The sequence below is a fragment of the Cladophialophora carrionii genome, assembly GCF_000365165.1.
Source record: "Cladophialophora carrionii CBS 160.54 unplaced genomic scaffold supercont1.4, whole genome shotgun sequence".
Lineage (NCBI taxonomy): Eukaryota > Fungi > Ascomycota > Eurotiomycetes > Chaetothyriales > Herpotrichiellaceae > Cladophialophora > Cladophialophora carrionii.
In genome coordinates, this window is record NW_008481829.1 from 2,205,736 (window position 1) to 2,232,522 (window position 26,787).

Below are 26,787 nucleotides of genomic sequence, written 5' to 3' on the forward strand. Positions count from 1 at the left end.
AACGACCGCAAAACCCAGAAGAGAAGCCAGAGCCCGCAGACGCCTAAGATCCCGTCCTAGCCTAACCGCAAGACTGTCGAATGCCATGCTACAGAGTGCAAGATCGTCATCGGAGAGAAAGGCGTTTCTCAGACAAGACATGTCCAGTAGAGGCAGGCATCGATGGCACCACCGCAGAAGCCATCCCAGAGAACGTGGTGGTGATGATGAGGACTGAAGGATTCCGAAAGAGGCCAGAAACAAGGCCTTACTACTTCATTCAAAGACAACGCAGCCCACGCGAAGAGAGGCTCGAGAGGATGTGGTGCGGAGTATGTACTCCGTACTGCCATCCGGAGGAACCCGATGACCCTCTCCCTGTCTCCGGGCCACACCCAACAACAATTGCGCCTGGCCTTCTCGCCTTTCTCCCTCATCCTGCCAGACATGATCCTGTTTACTGTACTCCGTACTCCGTACGGAGTACGCCGTATCTGGGTGCTGATTCAGAGGGTCCCGTCACAGCTCACCTAACGGCGTGGCTTTGTTTCATCGGAATTGTGTTCCTGCATGCCATGGCACTATCTGGTGCTATCGCTCTGTGGCTGCGTTGTGCCCCTTTATTTCGGTCTCACAGCGCAACCATCCGAGATTAGGATTTTCAAATGTCAACAGGCGAGCCAATACGAGAAGCGTCTTTTGGAGCCGCTCACCATGATTCGTCGTTCAAATGACAGCTGTCGTCTGGTTTCGAGCCATCTTCTCGACATCATGCTTGATCTGGCAGCAAAACGTCGTTCAGCACCACGCCATCCGCGCTGTACCTCAACACCATGCCGACTGCGGACCTGCTGGATCTCCGTCTCGATCGTTCATTCGACAGATCTCCACCTGTGGTATTCAAGCTTTCAGCCAGATGGTACTGGGTATATTCCAAGGAGTCCGGCCCTGATAGTGTGGAGATGATCAGTCAACAACATGGCTCGGAACAACTCCCACGAGCACGTCACTTTGTGGTTCCCTGACCATATCCATGCTCCGACGACTATGGCTTTCTACCTGGCCGTGTGGCTGTGATGATGCTGAAATCTCGAGGAAAGGGCAGTCGAATGGAGACACGTTACAGGTAGGAACTCGAATGTGTGTGTAATTTGGGACACTGCTGTCTCTTTTGTTCGCCTCAACCACGTGTATCCAACTGACCTCAACCTCGGAACGAGTCGCTGGACTACCCCTGCTGCATGCCAAGGGTAGCCGCTCGCATAAGGCGAGCGAAGTAATTTCAAGAGTCGTGGGCTTGATTCGGTGATCATCTGCCTCTTGCCTTCTGCTCTCCTCGCCTTTCCATCTCTTCGAAACCTCAGGGCTGTGAGTTCGCCACTTCGTGGTCTGCGGCTTCGACTCGTCGACGGCCTTCATTCTTTTAGGTCTCTCTCTCAGCACAGATCAGCGACTGTTCTGGTTGTCCAACTCAGCCAGCCATCCAAATGTCGCTCTGTCCAAATGGGGCTCCGCCCATGTTGTAAGTTCTTCACCGCGAATGGCAGCGCGCGCGACGGAGTGGCTGCAATAATCGATATCGGGTTTGACTAATAATCTTTGACAGCTTGCCATGGACAAACGTCACAGTCACGACCAACCAGAAGGCCGTAACTAGGGGAATACAGGTGTCAATGGGAAGTCCGCCACAGATAGTGTCGCTTAGGCCGAGTACGTCCGACGATGTTCTGTATGTGGTGAACCGAGAGCAATGCTCTCCTCAGTACAACGACTCTTGTATCGGACTGTACGGTGGTGTCTTCGACTACTCCAAGTCGAAGACGTTTCTGCAGGTCGCAGAAGGCCAATGGAACGGTACACTCGAGTCGAACCCAAATCAATTATCCTTCGTCCACTTCAACGATCTTCTGACCTTTGGGAATGCTTCCATATACGGGTATCCTGCGGTATATGACGAACCCGGCTATGGTGGACAAGGCGTTATCCCCCTCGGATCTGGTTCAGACTTTCTCCGAATCGGCGTCGAAACCAATTCCACGCCATCCACCGTTTACGGAATTTGGCCTGGCTCTCGGTCCATCGACCACCCGGTTGACGGGTCGCTGGTTATCGGCGGCTATGACACGACCAGAATCAATGGCACCCTGACCACCTTCGACTCTCAGGAACAGTGTGAAATGTGCGTCGTAATTACTGCCCTCTCTTACTCCGACGAAAACGGCACTACGAACCTCTTTTCCAACTCATCCGAATCGCTTCCAGTCAACTTGAATCCGTCACAAAGGGTGCTCTACGTCCCGCAAGGCGTTTGGGAAAACTTCAAGACCGCTACTGGTGGCTATTATAATGCTTCGTATCTGTCTTATGCATCCACCGCCGTACCAACTGGTCATGTCACCGTAACGCTGCAGAACGGATACAGGACTGTCATCCCCGCCGAGGAACTGTTCTACTACCCACGTGGCTACAACGACGATGGGGAATACGATGTTATCGACAACACTTACCAGATCAGCACGATCGTAAATACGACTAGCGATGGATATGTGCTGGACTGGGGTATCCCCTATATGACAATGAACTATATTATCGCAGACTATAAACGCTCGCAGTTCCAGATGGCACCCGCAATCCGCACAAATTTCGACAACATAGGCGGTGGCTATGCACTCAAGGCATCCTGTGATCCGACGACGGAAGCAACTCCTGCGCCGACGGTCAGCGCGACAGCCGGTCCTGCTTCGACCACAGCAGCTGTGCCATCCCATCATAGCAGCAGCAACGTGGGCCCTATCGTTGGCGGAGTGGTCGGTGGCGTGCTCGGTCTCATCCTTATCGTTGGTGGTCTTGCGTTGCTGTTCTACCGCAGCCGACGGCGCAAGAATTCTGCGGCTGGCGGCGAACACGGACAGCCAATGATGACACAACCCATGGCTAATAGTGGCATGCCACACAACGGTGGATCGCAAGCGGACAGGTATTCCCACTGGACAGCGATGTCACCCACAGAGGCACCCACCGAGCTGGGAGGAGGCGAGAAGATGAACGGGGCACATGCGAGCGTGAATCAATGGCTGTCAAGTCAGGCTAGCGATGTGAGTCTTTCGCCTACACACCTCTCCGTGTGAATGGGGTGCACTTACTAACATTACTTCCTAAAAGACGCAGACGGTCGTGAGCTCCACGTCGCCGAATCCCAATGTCGGCGCAACACTAGGCTATAACATGGGCTCACCCCAGACCACTCATCAGCAGCAAATGGGGTCGATGGACAGACCATTCGAGATGCCCGCCCAGCCATATGATACTCGGTAGACAACGACCAGTAGCCGCTCCTTCTAGCATACGAGTGACTTTGAACAATTGCTAAAGTGGGACCGTTGCCGTATGCGCCGTCGCAATGTGCGGGCTCCGATGGCCAAGCTCTCGATCATGCAGTTTGTGCTCATGGCGACTGGGGGTCTCAATATTGTGTATGCAGGATATATGCGCCTTCCGAGCTGGGTGCCACGCTCGAATCTGATAGACACTGGCGCCGATTATCATATCACTCATCTCAGAACCACCGCTTCTGGCCTGCTGCCAAATCGAAAGTTCCTTACGAGTCCACGAAATCAGCATTCATTTCCATCGTCCAATGCTTTCTCTTTTGATTGAATCCTGCTGCCTCGCGAAGTTGTCAGGAAGAGTCGGAAGCTAGCAGTCCGAACATCATATTTTTTGGTTGCCTATGGGCGTGTGTGAAACTCCAGTTCCCAGTCGTAGCGGCGATTTCACTGTGCCATCACGATCGCAATCTGTTCTTTAGATGTCGGGTGCTTTCCCACTAGCTCCAAGACTGGCATGTATATCCATTCTGCGCGTTTGCTGAGATCTTTGACCTTTGATGATAGTACATGGTGAAACCCGGCAGGCACCTGGGAAAGACTGTCCGTACTACCTCCTCGTGCGGCCTCTACCGAGAGCCTTGACAACGAGTTATGCAAACACTCGACTATGAGTGCTCGCCTGCCTCACTGGCCTTTTCTTTCTTCAATCTTTCTCTCTCTCGCTTCTTGTCCAACAGCCGATTCAACTTCTTCGCCACGTTGAACACACCCCCCGTGCCGGCCCCGCACGCCGCACATGAAGGATCCTTCCGATACCGCTTCAATGCGCACGCCTCACAGAAGTAATGTCCACATTTCGTGACGATAGGGTTCTTGTAAGAATCCTTGCAAATGATGCACGCAAACGGTATTCTTTCAAGCAGTTTTTCGTCCTCGTCGTCCTCCGCCACAGCCGCCGCTGGGCCGTTGCGATTGGCAGATGCGACCGTCTTCGCACCAGGGGTCTTTCCCTTGGTGTTGATCTCCCAGTCCCGATCGAGCTGCCAGCCTTGCTTGTAATCTTCCCGCGCGTGCAGGTACTTGCAATTATCGCCGAAGCCGCAGAACCCGGTCTGCTTGTAATCCTTGCACACATCGGGCGCGAAGTCGGTCACGGTGATGGTGCGCACGTTCGTCGACGACTTGACCGGCCCGACCTGTTTGGATGCGGGTGCGGGTGCGCGGTCGGAACTTTTCTGGATGAACGATTGGTAGTTCGCCACGCCTTTGTACGTTCCATCCGTTGTGCTTGCGGCATTGGCCTTTTCTGACGCTTTGGTCTCCGTCATCCCCTGATCCTCCTCGTCGTACCAGTTCGATGTCTTTGTTGCGTCGTCTTTATTGGTGCGCGCCACTACCGCTGCCGAGGCGGCTGGAGCTGGCTCGGCCGTTGATGGGTGACGGGGTTTGACATTTTCAGCCGACGATGCGGCGACAGTACCTGCGTTCTTGCGCCGTCGCTTTACTTGTCTCTGGCCATCTGAGTCTTCAAAGGATGAAAAGCCCGAGTCCGAGTCGGAGTCCACATGGGAGGAGGCATCTGGGGGTGGTGTGGCTGGTCGTTTGCGGATCGTCGATTTGGACTTTGGGTTGCGCTTTTTGAACGAGAATGCTGGCGCGGAGGCCGCTTGCGGATCTTCCATGATGCGTCTATGTATGTGCCGAAGGGTACACAGCAGAGAGACGTTCGCGGAGAGGGCATAAGTTGGCTGAGAAAGTTATTGAATCAAAGACTCACAGAATGCGGAGTAGACAGTACGTGCCAGAAGATTGCTAAGCGCGGTTGCTCCACTAATCAGTCAGCCGCCCTGCGGGAGCTAAACTAGCCTCGGTACACCTTCCTCCTTCACGCTTTCTTCTCTTTCTGGCTTCGCGGCGCCTCTCGAGTTCGCGGTCTAACAGAAACTCCTCCTGATGTAGCAGTGTGTGCGCGACCCTCGGCCCTGTACATTTGTACCATGTTATCATAATGTCTTTTCTTCCCAGCGAGTCTTGAGCTTTCTCGTTGTCTTATCTACATTCCGGGTTGGCCCGACCCACCTGGGAGGCCATGGTTGAGCATGCTGCTCAGGGTCAGCACATTGGTGACCTGCCGGACACGCCTCCCAAGCTCAGTCCTGCGGCAGAGGAGCGCAACCGACAGAGGATACTCTCCTTCAAGGTCACCCATGTCCTTCTCACGCTCATTATCTTATGGTTAACGTGGGTGGCTTGCTGAGATGCCGTGCGCTATGCCCAAATATCATATTGACCAGCTTTTAGAGTCGTGCATATTATCGGCATTCTCTTCTTCGCCAAAGGCTTTCTTCTCGCTAGACTGGTGTTGGACAACAGGTCCCAATGTGATATCGATCCATACGATCAGCCTTCCCCTGAGGTCGACGGGTGCTGGCACCCCAAGACGTTCGATCGAGCAGTTATCATAATAATCGATGCTCTACGATACGATTTCACCATCCCTTCCCATCGTTTCTTTACCGAGCCCGAGCGAAAATTCTACCTGGATAATCTCCCAATCTTCCACGAGATCGCTGCTTCGAGTCCCTCTAATGCGTTTCTCCTGCCTTTTATTGCCGATCCTCCGACGAGCACGCTCCAGCGATTGAAAGGCCTCACAACTGGCACACTCCCTACCTTCATTGACATTGGCTCGAATTTTGCCGGCACGGCAATTGAAGAAGATAACATTGTTTCGCAGCTGAAGGCCGCTGGAAAGACGATTGTACATCTGGGTGACGACACGTGGCATTCTTTATTCCCTGGATATTTCGACGCCAATATGACGCGGCCATATGATTCTTTTAATGTTTGGGATCTGCATACTGTTGATAATGGGGTTGTGGAGCATATTATGCCTTTGCTCGAGCAGTCTCCGGTGCAGTGGGACATCATCTTTGGACATTTCCTTGGGGTCGATCACGCAGGTCATCGATACGGACCAGATCACCCAGCCATGGCCGAAAAGCTCCGTCAGATGAATGGAGTGGTTCAGCAGATCGTTGACAAGCTCGATGATCAGACGCTCCTTGTCATAATGGGTGACCACGGGATGGACACGAAAGGAGATCATGGCGGAGAGTCTGATGAAGAGATCGAAGCGGCTCTTTGGATGTACTCGAAGCAACCTCGGTTCGGGCGAATCGACAGAAACACCCTGTTACCGCCAGCCACTGCTAAAGAGCGCCCTGTCGGTCAGATCGATCTCGTTTCAACCCTGTCTATCCTGCTTGGCCTGCCTATCCCTTTCAATAACCTTGGCATGCCTATCGCCGAAGCTTTTGCCGGGTCCGGGGATACGGACTGGAAAAACCTCGCCGTGGTGGGACGTTGGGCTCAGAGTCAGATCTCAAGATATCAAAAACATTATTCCCTTTCGCGTGACTTGGGTCTCCCCCCGGAAGCCTACACTGTCCAGAGCATGTATCTTGCCGACTCGACGAAGGCCTACGAGGATGGCCGGTGGGAAAACTCATATCGCGCTCTTGTCAATTGGCACGGGGAAGTGATCTCCATGTACAGGCAGCTGTGGGCGAATTTCAATCTGGTAGATATGCTGATTGGAGTTTTGCTCTCGGGCTCCGCACTTGCCTTCCTCCTCTTCTTTGCTGTCTTCCTGAAAGGAGACAAGGCTGGACTTGGTGCCGGCCTGGTCAGAAGCATCGGATTTGGCTCAGCTACAGGTGCTGGGTTGGGAGCTTTGCTCGGCGTTGTTCTGCCAGCGCATCTCACAGCAGTCGCTGGTGCTACTATCGGCACAGGTGCTGGAGGCGTTGTAGGCGCTGCCTTCTGGTCCCACTGGCACCACTTCGCCCCCCGGTCGTACTTGCCATCCACATGGGGCTGGATGATGTTCATATTTTGTGTTACCCAGTCGGCAGGATTTGCGTCAAATTCCTACACCATCCACGAGGATACCATTCTTCTCTTCTTCCTGGGTTCATTCGGTCTTGTATCACTAACCTCTTCTTTACGACAAGCATCGAGCTCTGATCGGGTCTTGGGAACCTACCAGTCGGTTGTTTTCATCCTCCTCACTCGAGCTGCATCATTCTCGCGCCTTTGCCGCGAAGAGCAAATGCCAGGATGCCGTTCCAGCTTTTATGCCTCGACCAACTCCTCAACATCAGCGCCGTGGCAATTGCTCATACCATATTCTGTGGCTCTGATAATCCCCGAGATCATCAAAGCCTTTTATAAGGGCACTGCGTCCTACGCGGCATCTGCTGGCTTCTGGATTGGCTTCAGTGTCCGGATGGGTTTGCTGCTCACCGCCGCCTATTGGACGGTAGATGCTGCCGACAACGGCGATTGGCTAGTCGACACGATCTCATCTAGCACCCTCAAGACGATTGGGATTACGCTGGCCCGGTGTTCACTAGCAGTCGCTATACCCGTTGGGATAGGTACCTTTGTCTGGGCGAAACCTTGCATCGACATCTCCATAGCCGAACCGAAAGTGGCTGTGGACGAATCTGGCAAGCCTGCTCGACCCCAGTTGACCATCTTCGGCTTCGCGAACGTCTATGGAAGCCGTTACTTCCTCATGATGCCCATCTTGGTATTGATATTATGCCTGCTCCTTCCGCCCATGGGCCAGTACTCCGTTGCCATCCTGACCTGGCAGATCCTGTGTCTCCTCGAGATCTTGGATGCGAATGGACTGACTGTCACCTCTACAAGTAAGTCCAGTGTCGGACCGATCATGCTGGCAATTCTGGGGTCCTACCATTTCTTCAAGACTGGACATCAAGCAACATTGGCTTCCATTCAATGGAATTCGGCGTTCGTCCCGTTACGCACGATTCGATACCCCTGGTCTCCGCTGCTGGTTGTCTTCAATACTTTTGGAGCTCAGATCATCTGCGCAGCAGCCGTTCCACTGACTGTCCTGTGGAAAAGACCAATAGTGAAGGCTGGACTGCGGGGGCTCTTGAACGACGTACTGGGCGCTTGCCTGACGCACACCCTGTACTACGCCACTATTCAGCTGGCAACAACCTTGTGGGCAGGGCATCTCCGGCGCCATCTCATGTTGTACAGGGTTTTCATGCCTAGGTATCTCATGGCTAGCGGGGTACTCCTCATTGTGGACGTGGTCCTGGCCGTTGTTGCGTTGGCTGGCGTTAGGGTCGTTGGGCTCAGTGTGGGCGAGGTCTTCGGCTACTGAGACCAGAGTCGACGTTCCTAGCGCGGCCGAGCTTATGCAAGGCTCGAATGGAGAGGACGGCCAACGATTCCCAATAGAGCTTGGTGACAATGGTGAATCTAAGGTCCTCTTTCCTGTCGGCTTAGCTAAACCACGGATGCTCTACTATGGGTACAGTCTTAGTCAACCACATGCCGGTGCACAAGACTCCCGTCCACTACGAGCAGCAAGTAGCGACCAGTCCGAGTTAGCTAACCGCTGCCACGGTTTGTCAAGGAACTCGCGAAAACAGAAAGTACCTCTGCCACCCAAGGCCGCTGAGTCACAAAGTAACAATCTGCGCCCGCAATGCCCCGCGTCGAAGGGTCGCATGCTTTCCTAAACCGAGAAATGGGGCAGCGGCGGTCGCCTTACGTCATCAGCGCGTCTTCATCGATTCAATCGCTTTGCGGCCCATGACGGGAATGTACAGCAAATCAACACAGTCAATCTTTTCCAATCAATGAGGGGCCCAGAGGATTGCTCTCTCATTATATTAAACTGCGATCGCTGTCACTGCAGCAAAATTTTTCTTTCCTTCTCTTTCACCAATCTGTCTTTGATCTCCAAACCGCTTCATCCCAGCTCGATTTGACTTTCGATTCAGACAAACCTCAGTTATACTTGAGTATACCCCGCATCCATCGAAATCCGAGCAAATCCGCCGATATGCCTATCCCACCTCCCAAAGCCACCTCTCTCCAGGACCTCTTCAGCCTGAAGGGTAAAGTCGTCATCGTCACCGGTGCTTCAGGTCCCACAGGTATCGGCACCGAAGCCGCCCGAGGATGTGCTGAGATGGGTGCTGATGTTGCCATCACCTACTCATCCCGTCCTCAGGGTGGTGAGAAGAACGCCCAAGAACTGCAAGAGAAGCACGGCGTCAAGTCGAAGGCGTATAAGTGCAACGTTGGCAGCTACGAAGAGGTGGAGAAGCTGGTCCAGGATGTCATCCGAGACTTTGGCAAGGTTGATGTTTTCATTGCCAATGCTGGCCGGACTGCCGACAGCGGCATCCTCGATGCTCCTGTTGAGAAGTGGAATGAGGTTATCCAGACTGATCTGACCGGTGTCTACCACTGTGCTCGAGCGGTCGGCCTGCACTTCAGAGAACGAAAGACTGGCAGCTTCATTATCACTGCTTCCATGTCCGGCCACATTGCCAACTTCCCTCAGGAACAGGTGAGCCTTGAGCTTTCCCCCCACCACACAGATCCTCCTCTAACAGGTACCGCAGACCTCCTACAACGTCGCCAAAGCTGGTTGCATCCACATGGCCCGCTCTCTGGCCAATGAATGGCGCGACTTTGCCCGTGTCAACTCCATTTCACCTGGCTACATCGACACCGGTCTGTCTGACTTCGTTCCTCAAGACATCCAGAACTTGTGGCATAGCATGATCCCGTTGGGCCGGGATGCCAAGGCAACCGAGCTCAAGGGTGCTTATGTCTACTTGGCCAGTGATGCTAGCTCCTACACGACTGGTGCAGATATTGTCATCGATGGTGGTTACACTGCCCGATAAATGCAGAACTACGTGTGCAACAAAGTACGGGCAAGAAGCAATGAAGTAGGAACAGGGTGCGGGTGAGTCCTGAAAGAGTTGTATAGAGGATGCTCTTGTAGAGACTCTTTATAGCTTGGGAGGAGGAAAAGCATCATGCTTGGCAACTCACGCCAAGTCGAAGCCTTGAGACCCAAGGGTATCACGCCCACGACCAGGATGATGGCCCTACTGAGAAGTGATACAGTCACCCCAGAAAGCCGAATATATGAATCAAGAAGCTTCTCAGGTCGCTTTGCAAAGCTTGCAGCTCGCTTGCTGGTGTATCACTGACACCAATGCTTCTATTCATATTGACCTTAGCTCGGATTGTGCCGAAGTACATTCGGTGACCGAAAGTTCAGAGCTGGAAGATAGATCTCCAGTCAAGACCAGCATCGTGAAGGTGATCAGCCACTGACTATTCCATGGATCACTTGGGGTCTTGCCTGCTCAACTCCTGTATGTGAGAGTCGCAGAAAGCGCGTTGGTGGCATGTGACGCAATAGAGGAAGAGCTAGAGGCTTAAGCAGTCCTGCCGCTTTTGGTAGGTTGTACGTACCCAGGGCAAGTCGACCGAGAGTGGGAAAGGATGGGAAACTACGGTGTAGCAATCCTACCGAAGTGGCGGGGAATTTTCCCTTTGACTCACGTTAAGACTGCAATCATCAGTCGCTGCCTCTTCTCATACTACCTCTTGATGCTGGAGATGGCGTAGAACTCCTCAACCAGTCCGGCTTTCACGGGTTGCAAGCAAGTGTGCACCTGCTCAACTTCGACAAGAGCAGGCGGTTGATTAGAGGGAGTGGGCACAGCCAGGCAATCATGTCCTTCCGGTGACGAGACATCCAAATCCATCTTTGCGGGCTCGGCCAAGCGCCAACATGAAGATTGCTACCCTTCAGTTCTCTCCGCGGTTGGCGGAGGTGGCAGCCAACTTCAGCCGAGCAGAAAGCCTGCTCATGCGGCAGGAAAGGGAAGGTGAACTGAAAGGCGTTGATCTGTTGGTTCTTCCTGAACTTGCATTCACCGGTGAGTCCCAACTCCGCAAGCCCAGGTAGAGCCGTCATTCGATATCACGGCAAGGTATGGTGCTCTACCACGGTGCGAGCGCCGGCAGAAGCAATTCTGTCCCAGTCCGCACCGCCCGGCACCGTTGGGGGCTAACGAGTGTGGCAGGGTATAATCACCCATCACTAGCAGCAATCGCACCGTTCCTCGAACCAACAGCGGCAGGGCCGTCGACTCGATGGGCGGCCCGCACCGCCCAACGCCTCAAGTGCACCGTGGCTGTAGGCTATCCCGAGGCGGCCGAAGAAGGCAACTACAACACAATCTATGACAAACGGATCACGGCCGAAGAGACGGGCAAGGTCGCCTACAATTCGCTTGTCTTTGTCGGCTCCACAGGGGACGTGATGGCTCATTATCGCAAGTCGTTCTTGTACTACACCGACGAGACGTGGGCTCAAGAGGGGCAGGGTTTCTGGGCGGGAGTTCTCCCGATTGGTGGCAAAGGTCAGCAGGTCAAAGCTGCGGCGGGTATATGCATGGACATCAACCCCTACAAGTTCGAGGCACCCTGGACGGCGTATGAGTTCGGCAATCACGCGCGCGAGGCTCGTGCCAAAGTCGTAGTCATCAGTATGGCCTGGCTGACGAGGCTGAGCGCCGATGAGTTAGCCAGTCAGGTGACGGAGCCGGATCACGACACCCTCAACTACTGGATCGACCGACTCATGCCTCTTTTCGGACCCCAGGGCGCTCAATCCGAAGCTTTTGTCGTCTGCGCTAACCGGACAGGCGACGAAGGCATTGCTCCACGCATTGGGGAGGTCAGGTATGCAGGCAGTAGCTGTGTTATGGGCATTGCAAAAGATGGGCGCGTCCGGCTTTGGGATGTCCTCGGTCGTGCTCAGGAAGGCGTTCTAGTGGTGGATACAGACTCTCCACCCAGATACTCGCTCACACTCAAGCAGAAGACCGAGCCAGCGGACTTGACGACTAATGATGCGGATGCCATACCCGCGGTTTGAAAGACCATGGACCACGGAAAAGCCAGTCAAGCGTCCAGCAAGACAAATGGTCGCCTGGACCTTCTGTGCTGTCCCGAACATGCCCCAGGGTTCAGAAGGTGTGGAAACCAACTTTCCCATGGAAACATAACCATGCATTGCAACCACTGCACTGGTGTGCAGCAGGTCCGGATATGGTGACGGCGGCGTTGCCTCAGCAAATGAGAAGACGTGCCCCACCGCAGGTCGGATGGAGGGTCAGCGACCGAATCACGAGACCCGGTCAGCCCAGGCGAGGGAGGGGCAGCGTCACTGCCAAAGGCGGTGGCAAATCCACGCTAAGAGATGCGCTAGACGGCATTGGGACGCGCAATGTCGTGACTTCGTTCAAATAACATTTCACATGACCTGCACCTTCCCCGTGACCTTCAACTCGCTCCCTCCTCGCTGTAGCCCGACAGAAAGCATTCGGTCCCGGCACGTCGAGGACAGGCTGCGAACTCCCAATATCAACGACGGCTATCTCGTCGCCGTGCTGATCCTTGTCGCCAAATCGGCCGTCGCACAAGACACTGGTTCAGTGGTCTGGGCCAGGTTGGAGCTCAGCAAGTCCATCCAAGTAAGTTGCATTCATCAAAGTCACCTGATGCGATCCGCTTTACCATGTCCCGCTTGGGATCAACTTGCGGCTACGGCTGGCTACATGCAGTTCACCGTGATGTCGTCCTCAGCGACAAGCGCCATCGCACGTCCATCCCCAACCGGCGGCCAGGGTGCGAGCGAGAGAGACCAGACCGCTGCCGCTGCTGTTGTGATGCCTGGCGGCCAAAGTACGCGCAGGCCAGGGAGCGGCAGAGTGGAAGACTGGCGACGGGCAGACGCGCTCATTCCACCTTCTGCCCTCCCTCGCGGTCCTCATGTGACATCTGCAGCTGCACACCATCTTTGGCCCATTTCCTCTTCTCGATTCCCACATATGTTTCCCACACTTGGTCGTCGAACACAAACTTGTCCCCGACCATGGCTAACCGTGCATTGGTAGTTTTCCTAGAGTCGCCGGATTCAACCTTGTCGCCTACCTACCCTCATTGCGCCTTGCGGCCCTCGACAATCGCCACAGCTAGTTGAGTCAGGCGCAAGCTTGACTATCAAGCTGGTATATTACCGCCGAGCTCGCTGGACAATTTTCAGCAGTCACTCCGTGAATTCATGGCGAACCAAACCGGCGCCGCTGCAACGGGCAGCACATCGAACAAACGCAAGAGAGCAGTCGGAGATCAAGATGGCCGTGACGGCAGGATGCAGATCAGCAATACCAACGGGGAGCACGACCCGAACAACTACGGTCTCCTGCTCCAGGGCGATGGCATGCTCTCGGACGAAAACACTCGCACCGCCCAGGCCGCGCTCGCCGCCCCTGGCATGAACCCCTCCACCTACCCCGAACCCGGTCATAATCAGGGAGATGCAGGCCTTCCCTTCACCTTTGAAGACAGTGGTGCGACGGTCGGCGGCGGCATGAGCACGGCGCAAGCTCTAGTCGGGGCGGTGGCCAACGCCAATGCCAATGCCAATCCCAGCACCAACAATAACAATACCAACGAGCAAGCAAGCAAACCCGCCGTCGGTAGCACAGAGTGGCACCAGTTGCGCAAGGACAATCACAAGGAAGGTAAGCGATACATTCGTTCCGTGCTTGGGCCTTCCCGGCATGCTCACGATGCTCTCCTCTAGTCGAACGCCGCCGCCGCGAAGTCATCAATGAAGGCATCGAAAACATTGCCAAGATCGTCCCCGGCACCGAGAAGAACAAAGGGGCAATCTTGCAACGGACCTATGAATACGTCCAAGAGCTGGTCAACGAGAAGGCCAAATGGCAAGACGAACGCGCCACCTTCGACATTGCCATCAAGGAACTCACTAACCGGCTCGATCGCATGAAGGAATCGGCCAGAGCTGCTTGGGCTGAGACGAGCAAGTGGCAGAGTCGATGCCGCGAGGCAGGTCTGCCATTCGATGATTACGATGATGGTGCCTTGCCCGGGCTGGAGGAAGATGACGTTGGCGCCGGCCTAGGTCCATAGCGACCATGGTCATGTTCTCTCCGTCTCGGGCCTTGGGAGTTATGACGAGTTCATGCTGGCGGCTGGCGTCTTGGCGTAGCGTGGTTCTTACTCGGACAGTCGCAGGTTGCTAGATGAACACGGGTGATGGAGCTGCTCGGGCTGGGTATGCGCTCGTTCGCGGTGACAATGTTAGATGGCTACTCGGCGTTGTGCTCGGAAGTCGGCGAAGGGAAGCTTTACTACACAACTCGGGGCCGGAGTGAAGCAAGTAATGTTCAGGACAGTCAGGAAAGAAAATGAAATGATCATTTCAGAACCTGACCGTCTCCTCCGCTACCGATTGAGATAATTGTGATTAGCCCATCACCAATCGCATTGATTCCTCGGACTTCCCTCATCAACAGTCGCGTCCCATTCCCATGGGACGCCTTAATTACCACCACTAGGATCGTACGATTCCGGATGGTCAAGAAAGATGCGAGTGCCATTGGCCATTGGCCACGTTCGCTGTCCCTCCTCCGCGACTGCGATGGGCCCATGGACAAGGCAGCAGACTGTCGACGAGGATACGGAAGGATGAAGATGGACGAATTCCTACGGCTCTAGCTAAAGCTCTTGGGTAATTGTTGCGAGCGAGACTTCCTGCCTGATCACGATTTCGACGCCGCGGACACTGATTGCAGTCTTTAAAAACGAGTCGATCGCCTCGACCAGGCGTCCCAACATACTCCCAGACCAGCTTCAACCCCCCGGAGAAATCGCCCTGTCACGCACTCGGTGCCTGTGAGCGACGTCGTACCCCCCCGTCCATCCACCAATCCTTCGACCTAGCAACCCTCATTCTGGACACTCCGTCGGTAGCGAGCTAATTGCTGGAACCCAGTCTCCTCCAGCAATAGCCACGACAGACACCAGCACAGTATTTCGCTTTTGTACTCCGTACATATCTTGAGCACAGCAAGTCGGAGCCTGCTGTCTCGTCTCAGCAAAGCGATCAATAACCATGTGGCGTGTCGTCTCGGCGGTCCTGGCCCTTCTCACGGCCGGTGTGATCTACTTTGTCACGCTGGTCTACAAGAAGCGGGCAGAACTGGATGGACTGGTGAGTTTTGTTTGCTTCCCCGGTCCCATCAGTGGCTTCCAGATATTAATGATACGGGCCACCAGCCACAACCGCCCATGGAAGGGGGCAAATTCTGGGGCCACCTGAAGATCGCGGGTGACTGCAAAAGGCTGTTCCCTCCAAACTGCCACATGCAGAACTGGACGAATTATATCAGGAAGAAGTACCATCTGGGTGGTGAGTGCCTCCTGCATCACGCCATGTACCTGTGCCTGCTTGCTCAGATATTTTCCCCCGGGGAACAGACGTCTTCTACGTCGACTGGTGGCCTCTCGGCCCTCGCTGGGTGTTCATCGCCGACCCGGTACTGGCGTCCAAATTCCTGACGACGGGCCAATCGCTCCCGAAATCACGCCTCGTCGGCGCGTTCCTCGCCAGACTCCTCGGTCCGTCCAACATGGTCAGTCTCGAGGGCCAGGCGTGGAAGTCTCTACGGTCGATCTTCAACCCCGGCTTCTCCGCCAGCCACTTGATCACGTTGGTGCCCTATATCGTGGACTCGAGCCTCGTGCTCCTCGACCTGCTGAGACAGAAGGCCGAGACGAATGAACTCGTCGAACTCGATCCCCTGACCATCGGCTTCGCCATCGACATCATCGGCAAAGTGGTCATGGACTCGGACTTTGACAGCCAGAAAAGACCACACCCGATCGTCACCACGTTCAGGAAACAAGTCCTCTTGATGCCTAATGCCTCGAGCATCGGACCCTTTGACGACATCAACCTCCTGCGGCCGCTCCGGCTATGGTGGAACCGGCGCAAACTCGACCGTCTTCTCGGCGCGGAAATCGACAAGAAAGTCGCGGCGCGGAAGACTCTGCAAAAGCAACAGCTTCAGCCGGCCAGCGGCAACGGCAATGGCAATGGCCACGCCTCGGACGAGAAGCCCGCGAAGGACCGGAAACGCTCGATCGTCGACCTCGCGCTCGACGCGTACGAGAAGGAAGTCGCTTCCGGGGCCGCGGGCGTGGTGACCAGCTCCTTCCGCAGCATGGCCATCGACAGCATCAAGACCTTCATATTCGCCGGCCATGACACCACGTCCGCGACCATCTCCTACATCATGTATCTCCTCCATCTGCACCCGAAAGTGTACAAGCGGCTCGTGGCAGAACTGGACGACGTCTACGGCAGCGACACCTCCGCCGAGGCCAAGGCGGCCCTCATCAAGGACGACCCGCACACCATCAACAAGCTCGAGTACCTCACCGCCGTGATCAAGGAAGTGCTGCGCCTCTTCCCCGCCGCGTCGACGATCCGCGAATTAAAAGCCCCGTCCGACGTCTCGGCCGTGAAGGCCACCTCCATCATCGACCCTTCGACGGGCAAGGAATGCCCGCTCGTGGGCTTTGACATTTGGCCCGTGGCGCATATGATCCACCGCAACGAGGCCTATTTCCCGCAGCCTCTCGCTTTCATTCCGGAGCGCTTCATCCCCGGTGAGACCCCGTTTCCCGATGCGAAACTGCACACCCCGGATGGCAAGGACGCGTGGCGGCCGTTCGAAAAGGGACCCCGGAATTGCATTGGCCAGGAACTCGCGATGATGGAGGCCAAGGTCGTGATCGCGCTGATCGTCAAGGACGTGGATTTCACGGCCGAGTTTGACGGTCAGAAGATCGAGCCGGGCGATTGGATCCCCACGGAGACCAAGGATGAGTTCAAGGATGGCGTGTCGGGGGAGGTGAGGCGCACTGTCGAGGGGCATCGGCCTTATCAGGTCCTGTGTGGGGCCGCGAGACCGAGGGGAGGCATGTCGGGGCGGTTGAAATTGAGGGAGCGGGCGAGGTGATGTGGGCGCGCGTGCTCTCTTAGGATATGAAAGTTTGGTGAATGCAGGCAGTGAGGCAGGCAGGCAAGCAAGCAAGGAAAGAAGATAGGTAGATGGATAAAAGCATGGGATGACGACTGACGTCCAGAGTTCTTGATTCGACAATACATCTGATACCCGGACCATGGAAATTCAAAAGGACAAGCCTAGGATGAATACATTGTAGAGCAACACGTCTGATACCACACCACACGATATATGCGGTATATGCGATATATGCGCAACAGGGATTCTCATCTCGTCTCGTCTCGCTCCTCACTCTACGCTATGCCGTGACCGACCGACCGACTACATTGTCGGCTTCCTCCAGATCAGCATTGACTTGCTCCAAGAATGGAGTCGGCTGCTGTCGACCTATGTTCTTCACTGACCTACTAGAAGGGTTGGACAGGCATACGCGTTGCAACCAACGTACCCTATAAATCATCCCCAGCGGTGAAGGCGAGAGAAGGGAAGTGAAGGCGGAGGAGGAGGAAACGGAGGGATAGAATGTGGAAGTACACCGTAACCTACTGTAGTCACCAGTAGTTTCGGATTTCGAAGGAATAATTACATACACTCCCACGTACAGTATCTCTCTCAGGTAAGCTGGAGGTTAGTCCTTGATCAACCAACAGGAGGGGAGACGGTCAAACGACGAGGTACGTACGGAGTACCTGTACTTGTGCCATCCAATTTCCCGGGCTGAAGTGAATGAGGCTATTGGTAGATGGTGGGGACATACATGACTACCGACCCATCTACCTACCAGGTATATACCTATATGCTTACCTATATAACTATCTACCTACCTACCTCCCTGGTGGTAACCAAGCAATAGCCACGACGGGTCAAATATCTCTTTCATCCCGTACCGTTCTCAATGATGTGGCTCCTGGTTGGAATACAGTACACCGAGACATCACCGTGGTACCGCGTATTGGAAGTTTGTGATCTGATTCTGGTTCTGGTTCTGGTCCTCAGCCTCAAACCTGCTCGCCACCCTCCACCATCGGACTGTAGAGTATCTCATGGGCTGGCTGGCTTACAGGCTAATCACGGACTCTGTCTTTACGGCGTGCCCTCTTCCCATAGGTACTTTACAGCATTTGCGCTTGGCTCGCTCTAGGTAAGACCTAGGAGTCCATTTGTTATTCGGTCTAGACTTATGGTAGAGTCCCGTTGGATGTTTCGGTCGGTGAGAACCTAAGGGACTTCAGATGTGGTTGTTTCTAGTTGCGTCTTGTTCAATGAAGCTATCGACCATCGATCGAGCAACTAAAGCTAGCTACGTGCCCGGCTTCGGTCCTTGCTCTGTATCGCTGCCGGCAAGGAACAGCCTATTTACCTTCCAAGCCGTGCGACGGCTTTAGAACTAAGCAGCCAACACTGTGGACCCAAAGCGCAGCTCGTCTTTCCTTCCGTGTCTTGAATGAATAAAGACGATTTCCCGAGAGCGAGCACTGGCTCACGATAAACAAGCCAACGTGCCATTACTTCCGTTTGTCGGGTGATGTCAACGTTCAAAACAACTCGATCGGTAGCATAGGGTTGGCTACTGGCACTGGTTGGAAGTTCTCAATTGATCTGAAGTATCGCTGGGTAACAGGGGAGTAATGCTCAATCGTGGTTCTCCTGTTCGAGTTCTTCGCTGCCTCTGGGAAGTGACAGACTTCCAGGGCTTGTCGATACTCATGACTTCTGTCGAATCTGCTGTCATGGAGCCGTTGCAGCTTGATGAGAAAGGGTAGAATCATGGTGGCTTTCAGGATCGCCTATCCCTAAACTTCCGGACTTTCCTCGTTGTACCATACCGTCCCAGCCAGGAATGGACCGCGATCAGCACAAGGATGTGGGATTTTTGCGCTGACCAACCAGTTCAACAGGTCGAATGCGGAGGAGCTTGCTTCTTCAGTCCCCAAGAAGCAAATCCTCAGGCTGCCCATGTAGTCAGTCCTGCAATATAAGGTGGCTCCGTGGATCTACCATGAACCGCAACACAATCACCCAGCATTCTTTGTCGATAACATTGGAAATGGCAGCGGCATCCAAAAAGTGGAGATCAGTCGGTAGAGAAGCAAAGGGGAGGATAACAAGTCTGAGAAGCGTATACCTCCTGCACTCCTGCATTTTTGATCATCCGGCCCTGCACAGCAAAAGGCATTGCGTGTTTCGGAATCGTCTGTTGTGACGAGCCGAAAGTGACTCCATTTCCTGGCTCCAGGAAACGAGTCTACAAGATCCCAACTCTTGCGACGCAACATCGCGACCGGAAGTGTTCTCGAAGAGCATACGGGTCGCTTGTTAGGTCATAATCCTCCTTGCCATCTTCGTGTGTCTCCCCAAGGCCGCTCTCAGAATCTCTACTGAGATGCTCAAGCGTAGGGTCACCGTGTCATCTACGCTCGACTCCTCGTCCTCGTCGCCGCTATCAGGATCTTCCCTGAGATGCTCAAGCGTAAGGTCACCGATGTCATCTGCGCTCGTCTCCTCGTCCTCATCGCCGCCTTTCCAGTCCTTCAAGGTGACTCTTTCGAGGCGGCGAACAAAGGCGACATGTCGGTACGCGGCGGGCATGGTGTTTCTCGAGGGTCTGGTATTCGCGCTCCGCGTCCGCAAGTCGCATGAACTCCTGCCATAGATGGGGAAGAAGGGCCTGTCGTTCGTCATCCCCCAGACCAAGCAGCGTTTGGACGGCGATTTCGTCTTCTTGGAGGGTTGGAAGTGTCTTTGCGGCAGCCTGCTGTTGCAGAGATTTCAGGTTTGCCGGCGTTGTGATGGAGGTGGCTGGAGTCGAATTGTCCGTGACGGACGACGGAAGGAGTCGAGTAAGCTGGATTTTCATCCAGTACCGTCAGCAGGCTGCGAAGGATCTCTAGACGTGACTTAGCAGAGGCTTCATGGAACGAGCCAAACGAGTTGAATCTTGACAGAAGCGGCAGAGCATGGACTCACCTTTTGAGACCGCCTCGGTACAGAAGGGACACCTGGCGAGAAGGGCCTCTTAGATACCGTTGACAGGTCTGAGGACCGGTAAGGTTGAAGAGCGCTTGAAACAAACGCGCAACAATTCAAGGGGAAGATATTTCGTGGTGGTCGTGCGGCTGGAATATATAGAATTGCCGGTGAATGAAGTGAATTGGAGTGTAGTAAAGTGTAGTAAAGTGAGGTGACGGTAAGGAACCTTGAGAATGAACACAGAATGCCGTGCTGAACATGAATGAGACTCGTTTCTGAAACAAATCACTCACTTCTGTGTCGGTGCAAATCAACTGAAGCCTCAGCAATGGGTATATCATCCAGCTTCCCTTGCGCCTTCGATCGATCGCTATGATTACTTGCCATCACAAAGACCGGCATACGCAAGATCGTTCTGTAAACTTCAGACCAGTCTCTTACTCATCGTCATCCTCATATCTCCGACTTCGTCTTCTTCTCTGCCGGTCTGGATCGCCACTGTCTCGTCTCCTCCGATGCCGCCTATCTCGATCCCGCTCCCTGCTATCGTCACTATCGTAGGGGAGTCCATCCGGATTCAAGGACCTGGATCTCCCGCTCCGTCGCCCATCCGGCGGTACAGAGCCAGGTCGAGGCCCGACGAACGAGCCCGGCGGCGGCGGTCTGCCACCCCCATACTGGCCGTAAGGACCTACACCGGGCGGTGGCGGACCCGGCCCGTTCGGCGTGCCATTTTGCCCACCGTGTCGACGGGACCTTCGTTTCCCTTGCTGGGGATTGGGCCGCAGTTGCGTCACGAAATCGTACACTCGGGGTGATTGTTTCAACAAGACCAGTTCCGTCTCCGATAATCGCTCCTCGGGGATCTTCTCCTGTCCGCCCTTTTCGTTTCGCGCGCCCCTCCTTCTCGAGGAGCCGCCGTGGTTTGTCCACACGACCAGCAATCCATCCTGGTTGCCGCCCTGGCCGGGCCCCACGGCTTCGACATCGAACGTCCAGTCCCTCAAGGCCGGAGGATTATATGTGCCCCGATCAAGTGGGCCGGGTCCGCCGAGACCCAGTCTCGCTCGCACGCTCGCGTGGATGTATTCGTTCGTGCCTCGGAGGCGTTTCGTCATCGGCCGCCCTGTATGGGGATCGCTTCTGAAGTAGTTGCCGGGGGTTCTCGTCTTGCTGCCCGTCAGGGAATAGATGCCCTTTAACGAGTTGTAGAGCTCTCCAAACGACCACCACCGCGTCCTCTGGCCCGACTGCTTGTAATAGGCCCGGTTCGACTCCCACAGGCCGATCAGAAAGTCCCGTTCGAAGTCCAGAAAGGGCTCGAGTTTGCTGATCATCCACGCGAGAGTGATGTTGGCCAACTCCTGATCGTCGTAGCCGCCTCCCAAATTCGAATGCACGCCGGGAAACCAACACTGGACCAGATTCGTCGTGTTGTTGTCTCGTTTCTCCCACAGCGCCGGAGAGAAGGGCGCGCGCCGCTCATCGAGGGCCAGCGCTTGGAATGCGTTCTCAATACAGGGATTCAATCGCGTGTCGTAGAATTCGTAATCATGCATTCCCGGCGCTTGGAGCCGCAGACCTTCCAGCCAGGGCACTCGCGGAATACCCAGACTGCCGACGGTATCCCAGCAGCAGATCGCCTTGATGGGGACGTTCAACCGCGTCAGGCCCCGGCGAGACAGTTCATGGACGTACTGCTCGTCGAACGGGAGTCGTTTCTCGGGGAACGGCACGTGCGGAAACCTGGAGACATAGCGATCGTCAAAACGATGTTCCCAGTCCTCGAAGATCTCGTTGAAAAACGGAAGGCCGTCCCGGGTAAGCAGACCAAGTGAGCCGATCATGCCGCCCACGGTACGCGCCGTGAACGCGCCGCGCGAGAATCCAAGGATGAAGATCTCGTCCCCAGGCCGCCAGTTCGTGGCAAGGTATGTGTATGCCGTGCGCATGTTTTCGCGTATGCCCATTCCTGTTGCGCCGCCTACCACGCGCGATGCCGGCCCACCTTGGGTTCCGACGCCCGCCTGGTAGTTCACGATTTGCGGGATGCCGTCGCGGGAGGTGTCCTTGATCGCCCAGCCTATCCGTGACACGTTCGAGGGCGGCTGTTTGTGTCCGTTCATCAGACCATTGTCGGCGTCCAACCACGTCCCGTCGCATGTCACGATCAGGCGTTTCTTGGGCCCATGGATCGGTCGTTCGAGCGTGCCCGGCATGGGACCCATGGTCGCGGCGAGGGGGGGAGGTTCGAAGCGCGACGGAGGACGGCTGAGGGCACTCGGGGCAACGGAGTGAGGTGGTGGAGGTGCGCCGAAGACTACTGAGCCATGGGCGCTCGCCGCGTACCCTGCTGGTGGAGGAGGTGCCAGCCCACTTGCGAGCGAGGACCGCGCATTGGGTGGAGGGCGCGACATGGTGCTGCCGTCGATGTGGGCGCTCAGGTCGTTTTCAGCGCGGAGAGAACGATCACGATCGCATGGCGCGCAGAGGGCTTATGGCAGCTATCGGCGGATGGGCTTCGTTGCGACGTCCGGTAGGCAGGGTCGCCGTCGTCCTGAAATGCGATCTTGTGGTGTAACGTCCATCGACTCGAGCTCCAGTGGTGAGCAGGAGGGCTCACGCAGGCAGCGCGACAATGATTCAGGCCAAGAAGGATACTGAAGCGGCGATGAGGAGATCGAAAATACCAGCGCAGAGCTACACGCGAGCTTCATTATTGTACAAGATGCAAAATCACGAGGCTTGTGTTGTCCAGCGGCACCTTGTGAGCCCCCACTGCGCACGACGCTTAGAGACAGACCCAGACACCGAGACACCCCAGCCTCCTCGTCACCACCACCACCACCACCACCACCACCCGTTCATGCAGCAATCCGAGTGGCTGGACGTCGCTAACCAGGGAGTAACCTTAACTAAGCCATGCTCCATAAATTCCGTGCATTTCCGACCGCCTTCCCGCCGCCTGTCGTGTCCGTCATGGCGTCTCTGTGTCGTAGGTGATGAAGAGCCCGATCGGACATTGATTCCAGTCCTGGAACCATCTCAGACTACTGTTCGAGCTGCTCAGCGTGACGGCGAATCTCCCTGGCACGCAGATCGTGCTGCCCAGCGCCCATGCGTGGCCTGGGTTGATATGGATGATCCGGGGAAAGCCGTGCGGGTTGGACTGCAGTGGTTGATTGTTGTAGGTCGTGTTACCCTCCACTGCGCCGCCGCCAAGAACCGAGAGGGAGAATATATACTCGCCATAGGCACCGGTGAACTGAAACGAGGATGTGCTCAATTGGCTTTGAGTTGGGAAGAAGAACTCCAGGACGCACAGCTGGCCTTTGCGGGATGGTGAGATGTCGAAGTTGAAGATCATCGAGATGTCGCCAGCGGTGACATATGGTGTGAGCGTGTTGGGGTAGGCCGTGTCGGGCTTCTTTTGTGAGACCGGTATAGCCAGATGGGCAAACTCGAAGTCTGGGAAAGCGGGAAGATAGGCGGGACATGGACCAGGCTGAGTGATATCCCCAGTGCTGTCCGAGCCGAGCTTGGGAGGGACATATCGCTGTGCCACAACACTGCTGAGGAAGAGGCCGAGGAGGACGTAGATGGAAGTCATAGTGGTCGAGTGCTTGTTATCACCCATGTGAAGCCAGTCAAGAAGTGCCAAAAAGTCCAAAAAGCTGCAACGTCCACCGGGGGCCGCGAGTTGCAGAGTCAAACGGAAGAAGCGATGAGAATGGGAAAGGCTGCTACATAAAAGCACATTGTGGACGGGAAGGCGCATCGTCGACAATCAGCCACGCAAGCGGAAGGAATGTTTGCTACTCTGATGATGGCAGGTGCTGCTGTACCTGTTCCACACATCCTGGCAGGACACTGATGCGGTTGTCTTCTCCCGGTGCTCTGTACAGACGAAGAGAACGCCACCGAGTACCGTCACCCTCGCACAGATTGTCCACCCTCATTTGTCATTGCCCCAATGCAAACAGCCCAATCCCCGAACACCATCTCTTGCACTTTGCGCCTGCCGATGCTTTTCACTCGTTCCTGGGGAAGTCTCCGAGGTTGTGCAAAGCGATATCCATACGATCGCGCACGGTCGGGCTTTCCTCGTCTGGTCCCAGTGACGCGGCCGAACCTCGATGTGAGTCCATGAGATCAGTGTGGACCGACTGCTTGCGCACACCGTTGACAGCCGGGACAACCTCGCCGTTCGGGGTCACCACCGCGCCATTGGTAGCGAGTTGGATCTGATGCTCTTCTGCCACTCCTTGTACGACAGCTCGTCTCGCTTCATCAACAACCTTGAATTTGCGCGTCTGGCCCCTGATCTGTTCGAGGTGTTCAAAGTAGCCCTGGTCCACAGGGGTGATGTAGGTGCCACAGAAGACACCCACTTCAAAGTCGTTCGGGGCGTCGACTGCTTGAGCTTCCCGAGCAGCATCGACGCACGCCGCCTTCAGATCGTCCAGTGTTTGGTAAATGACGCTGTCAGCTCCAATGTGCCTGGCGATCGCCTCCGCTCCATGATAGTTGTGTGCCACCAGTTCAAATGGCGATGCTAGGTCGATCCCGTAGATGTGCGCATGCGTGATCGGAGGGGCGCAGCTGGCAAAATGGACCTTCTTCGCTCCCGCTTCACGAGCCATCGTCACAATCTCCCGACTCGTCGTGCCGCGAACAATGCTGTCATCGACAAGGAGAACGTTCCGATCCTTGAACTCCATTGGCATGGGGTTGAGTTTGCGACGCACACTCTTTTGACGCGTCTTCTGCTCTGGCATGATGAAAGTCCTGAACACGTATCGATTCTTCACAAAACCTTGAACGTATTCTTTGTCCAACATCTTGGCCACCACTGCTGCCGAGGTGACGGATGTTTCGGGGATAGGAATGACAACGTCGATTTCTGCCAAATCCTTGGGGCTCAACACCTTCTTGACCTGCGCAGCAAGTCTGACACCCATGTGCTGGCGACTGCGGTGCACACTGATTCCATCCATGATGGAGTCAGGACGAGCGAAATAGACGTACTCAAAGATATCCGGCGCATACGTCTTGCGTTGCTGCACTTGCCGGAAATGCGGCTCTTGGCCCTTCTCTATGAGAACAGCTTCGCCTGGAAGGATGTCACGGACAACTGAGAAACCGAGTTGGGTCAGGGCGACCGACTCCGAAGCCATCATGTAGTCTTTCCCGCTGCCATCTGCTGAATCTCTCGCGCCAAGTACCAATGGACGGATTCCGAAGTGGTCTCTAAAACCGATCAGGCCGTAACCGGCGATCATTGCTGTGCAGGCCCAACCACCCTTGCACTTTTCATACATTCTACCCAGCGCTGCGAAGACATCGTCCTTGTTGATACGCGCTTTCCCCGTCTCATTGAGCTCGCTTGCGAAGATGTTGAGCATCAGCTCGCTGTCGCTATCGGTGTTGATGTGCCTGTGAGCCTCCAAATCCAGGTAGCGCTGCAATTCAGGTGCATTGATGAGGTTTCCATTGTGCGCCAGTGAGATTCCATAAGGACTGTTGACGTAGAACGGCTGAGCTTCGGCATTTGCACTGCTCCCTGCGGTCGGGTATCTCAGATGGCCCACACCCATGAATCCGGGTAAATCCAACGTTCTAGACCCATTGTCGAAGACTTTTGCGGCCATCCCGTTTCCTTTGCACTGGTAGATTCTTCCGCCCGCCACACATGTGGCGATTCCGCAGGCATCCTGGCCGCGATGTTGGAGGAGATAGAGGGCTTCGTGGAGGTCAAGCGCAACGTCCGCGGACGCGGTGTTTGCGAGGATCAAAGCGAGAATCCCGCACATGTTGAACAATTGTCTGCAAAGCACTGGTTTCAGGGTCAGTCGAGTTATGTTTGGTCAACGCTTTGCCAGGTACGCCAAGTTCGGCCCCGATCAGACCCGATAGTTCTCATCAAAATTGATATGAAGTCTAACATCTAATAAAATAACAAGTGGGTTCATCATGTGGTGGCTGCAATTCGCGGAGGATTTGACATACCTAGACAAACATGATGCTCATGTCACAACCACCATATGCGAGAATCTCAAGAAGAGTGGGAGGAGAAGAGTAGGACAGTCAGATCTCGAATATCGGAAATTCTCGAGGGCTAGTCAGTAGTCCTGCGCTCCGGTCCGAGCAGTAGCGTATCTGAAGTAGTGCTAACTTCAGAGCAACACGAACGATCCAAAGGCGAGGAGGACCTAGTGAGCTGTGGGAGCGACATGGTGAAAGCCTTTCTGAGGCGAAGTCAAGGTCCAAGCATGAAGGAACAAAATTTTATCCTCCGGCCGAGGCCCTGGCATTTGCCCGCATTTTCGAGACTTTGGTTGGTCACGGTGTGTCTGCCGTTGGACGGTGTTGGAGAATCTCGTTGTGCACGGAGGACGGCGCCCTTACGGAAGAAAGTTTCACCGTCTTCCGCTGGATAAACTTCGGTCAAGAATGAAACACATTCCTTTCAGTTCGTGGGAGAATCAATCCTGATTTTGTTGACTTTCAAAAGAGCACGTCTACCTAATCAAACACCAACTGTGCGTCGCAATGACTGCTGTATATTCGGCTGTCGACATGAACGCCTACACCGGGCAGGGCTAATAGTGCTCAATCCATCACGTATCCATGAGAAGAGTGGCCCTTGTGGTTTCTGCAATGGCCACCTTTGTCAACAACAAAGCAAGGGGGCAGCCTAGTCCAATATACCATCAGACAAGGACGCGCTGTGGATTATA

General features: G+C 55.0%; 10 protein-coding genes across 10 annotated transcripts; 6 read left to right on the forward strand and 4 right to left on the reverse strand.

The window, feature by feature from the left end:
• Positions 1-1,466: 1,466 nt before the first annotated feature.
• Positions 1,467-3,294, forward strand: G647_05455 (uncharacterized protein; the record flags this gene model as incomplete). Its single annotated transcript, XM_008729786.1, has 3 exons — positions 1,467-1,501; positions 1,586-3,074; positions 3,142-3,294. The coding sequence occupies 3 exons, from the start codon at positions 1,467-1,469 to the stop codon at positions 3,292-3,294; spliced, it is 1,677 nt and encodes a 558-aa protein (XP_008728008.1).
• Positions 3,295-3,973: 679 nt separating this feature from the next.
• G647_05456 (uncharacterized protein) lies at positions 3,974-4,990 on the reverse strand (the record flags this gene model as incomplete). The annotated part of the gene is made up of 1 exon (XM_008729787.1): positions 3,974-4,990. One exon carries the CDS (start codon positions 4,988-4,990, stop codon positions 3,974-3,976), a length of 1,017 nt encoding a protein of 338 aa, XP_008728009.1.
• A 407-nt stretch (positions 4,991-5,397) lies between these two features.
• G647_05457 (uncharacterized protein) lies at positions 5,398-8,514 on the forward strand (the record flags this gene model as incomplete). The annotated part of the gene is made up of 2 exons (XM_008729788.1): positions 5,398-5,549; positions 5,610-8,514. The coding sequence occupies 2 exons, from the start codon at positions 5,398-5,400 to the stop codon at positions 8,512-8,514; spliced, it is 3,057 nt and encodes a 1,018-aa protein (XP_008728010.1).
• A 687-nt stretch (positions 8,515-9,201) lies between these two features.
• G647_05458 (uncharacterized protein) lies at positions 9,202-10,057 on the forward strand (the record flags this gene model as incomplete). Its single annotated transcript, XM_008729789.1, has 2 exons — positions 9,202-9,714; positions 9,770-10,057. 2 exons carry the CDS (start codon positions 9,202-9,204, stop codon positions 10,055-10,057), a joined length of 801 nt encoding a protein of 266 aa, XP_008728011.1.
• Positions 10,058-10,959: 902 nt separating this feature from the next.
• On the forward strand, positions 10,960-12,111 carry G647_05459 (uncharacterized protein; the record flags this gene model as incomplete). Its single annotated transcript, XM_008729790.1, has 2 exons — positions 10,960-11,107; positions 11,255-12,111. The coding sequence occupies 2 exons, from the start codon at positions 10,960-10,962 to the stop codon at positions 12,109-12,111; spliced, it is 1,005 nt and encodes a 334-aa protein (XP_008728012.1).
• Positions 12,112-13,299: 1,188 nt separating this feature from the next.
• G647_05460 (uncharacterized protein) lies at positions 13,300-14,174 on the forward strand (the record flags this gene model as incomplete). Its single annotated transcript, XM_008729791.1, has 2 exons — positions 13,300-13,762; positions 13,825-14,174. 2 exons carry the CDS (start codon positions 13,300-13,302, stop codon positions 14,172-14,174), a joined length of 813 nt encoding a protein of 270 aa, XP_008728013.1.
• Positions 14,175-15,159: 985 nt separating this feature from the next.
• On the forward strand, positions 15,160-17,071 carry G647_05461 (uncharacterized protein; the record flags this gene model as incomplete). Its single annotated transcript, XM_008729792.1, has 3 exons — positions 15,160-15,258; positions 15,324-15,456; positions 15,504-17,071. 3 exons carry the CDS (start codon positions 15,160-15,162, stop codon positions 17,069-17,071), a joined length of 1,800 nt encoding a protein of 599 aa, XP_008728014.1.
• A 3,413-nt stretch (positions 17,072-20,484) lies between these two features.
• On the reverse strand, positions 20,485-22,464 carry G647_05462 (uncharacterized protein; the record flags this gene model as incomplete). Its single annotated transcript, XM_008729793.1, has 1 exon — positions 20,485-22,464. One exon carries the CDS (start codon positions 22,462-22,464, stop codon positions 20,485-20,487), a length of 1,980 nt encoding a protein of 659 aa, XP_008728015.1.
• Positions 22,465-23,024: 560 nt separating this feature from the next.
• G647_05463 (uncharacterized protein) lies at positions 23,025-23,657 on the reverse strand (the record flags this gene model as incomplete). The annotated part of the gene is made up of 1 exon (XM_008729794.1): positions 23,025-23,657. One exon carries the CDS (start codon positions 23,655-23,657, stop codon positions 23,025-23,027), a length of 633 nt encoding a protein of 210 aa, XP_008728016.1.
• Positions 23,658-24,078: 421 nt separating this feature from the next.
• G647_05464 (amidophosphoribosyltransferase) lies at positions 24,079-25,860 on the reverse strand (the record flags this gene model as incomplete). Its single annotated transcript, XM_008729795.1, has 1 exon — positions 24,079-25,860. One exon carries the CDS (start codon positions 25,858-25,860, stop codon positions 24,079-24,081), a length of 1,782 nt encoding a protein of 593 aa, XP_008728017.1.
• Positions 25,861-26,787: the final 927 nt, after the last annotated feature.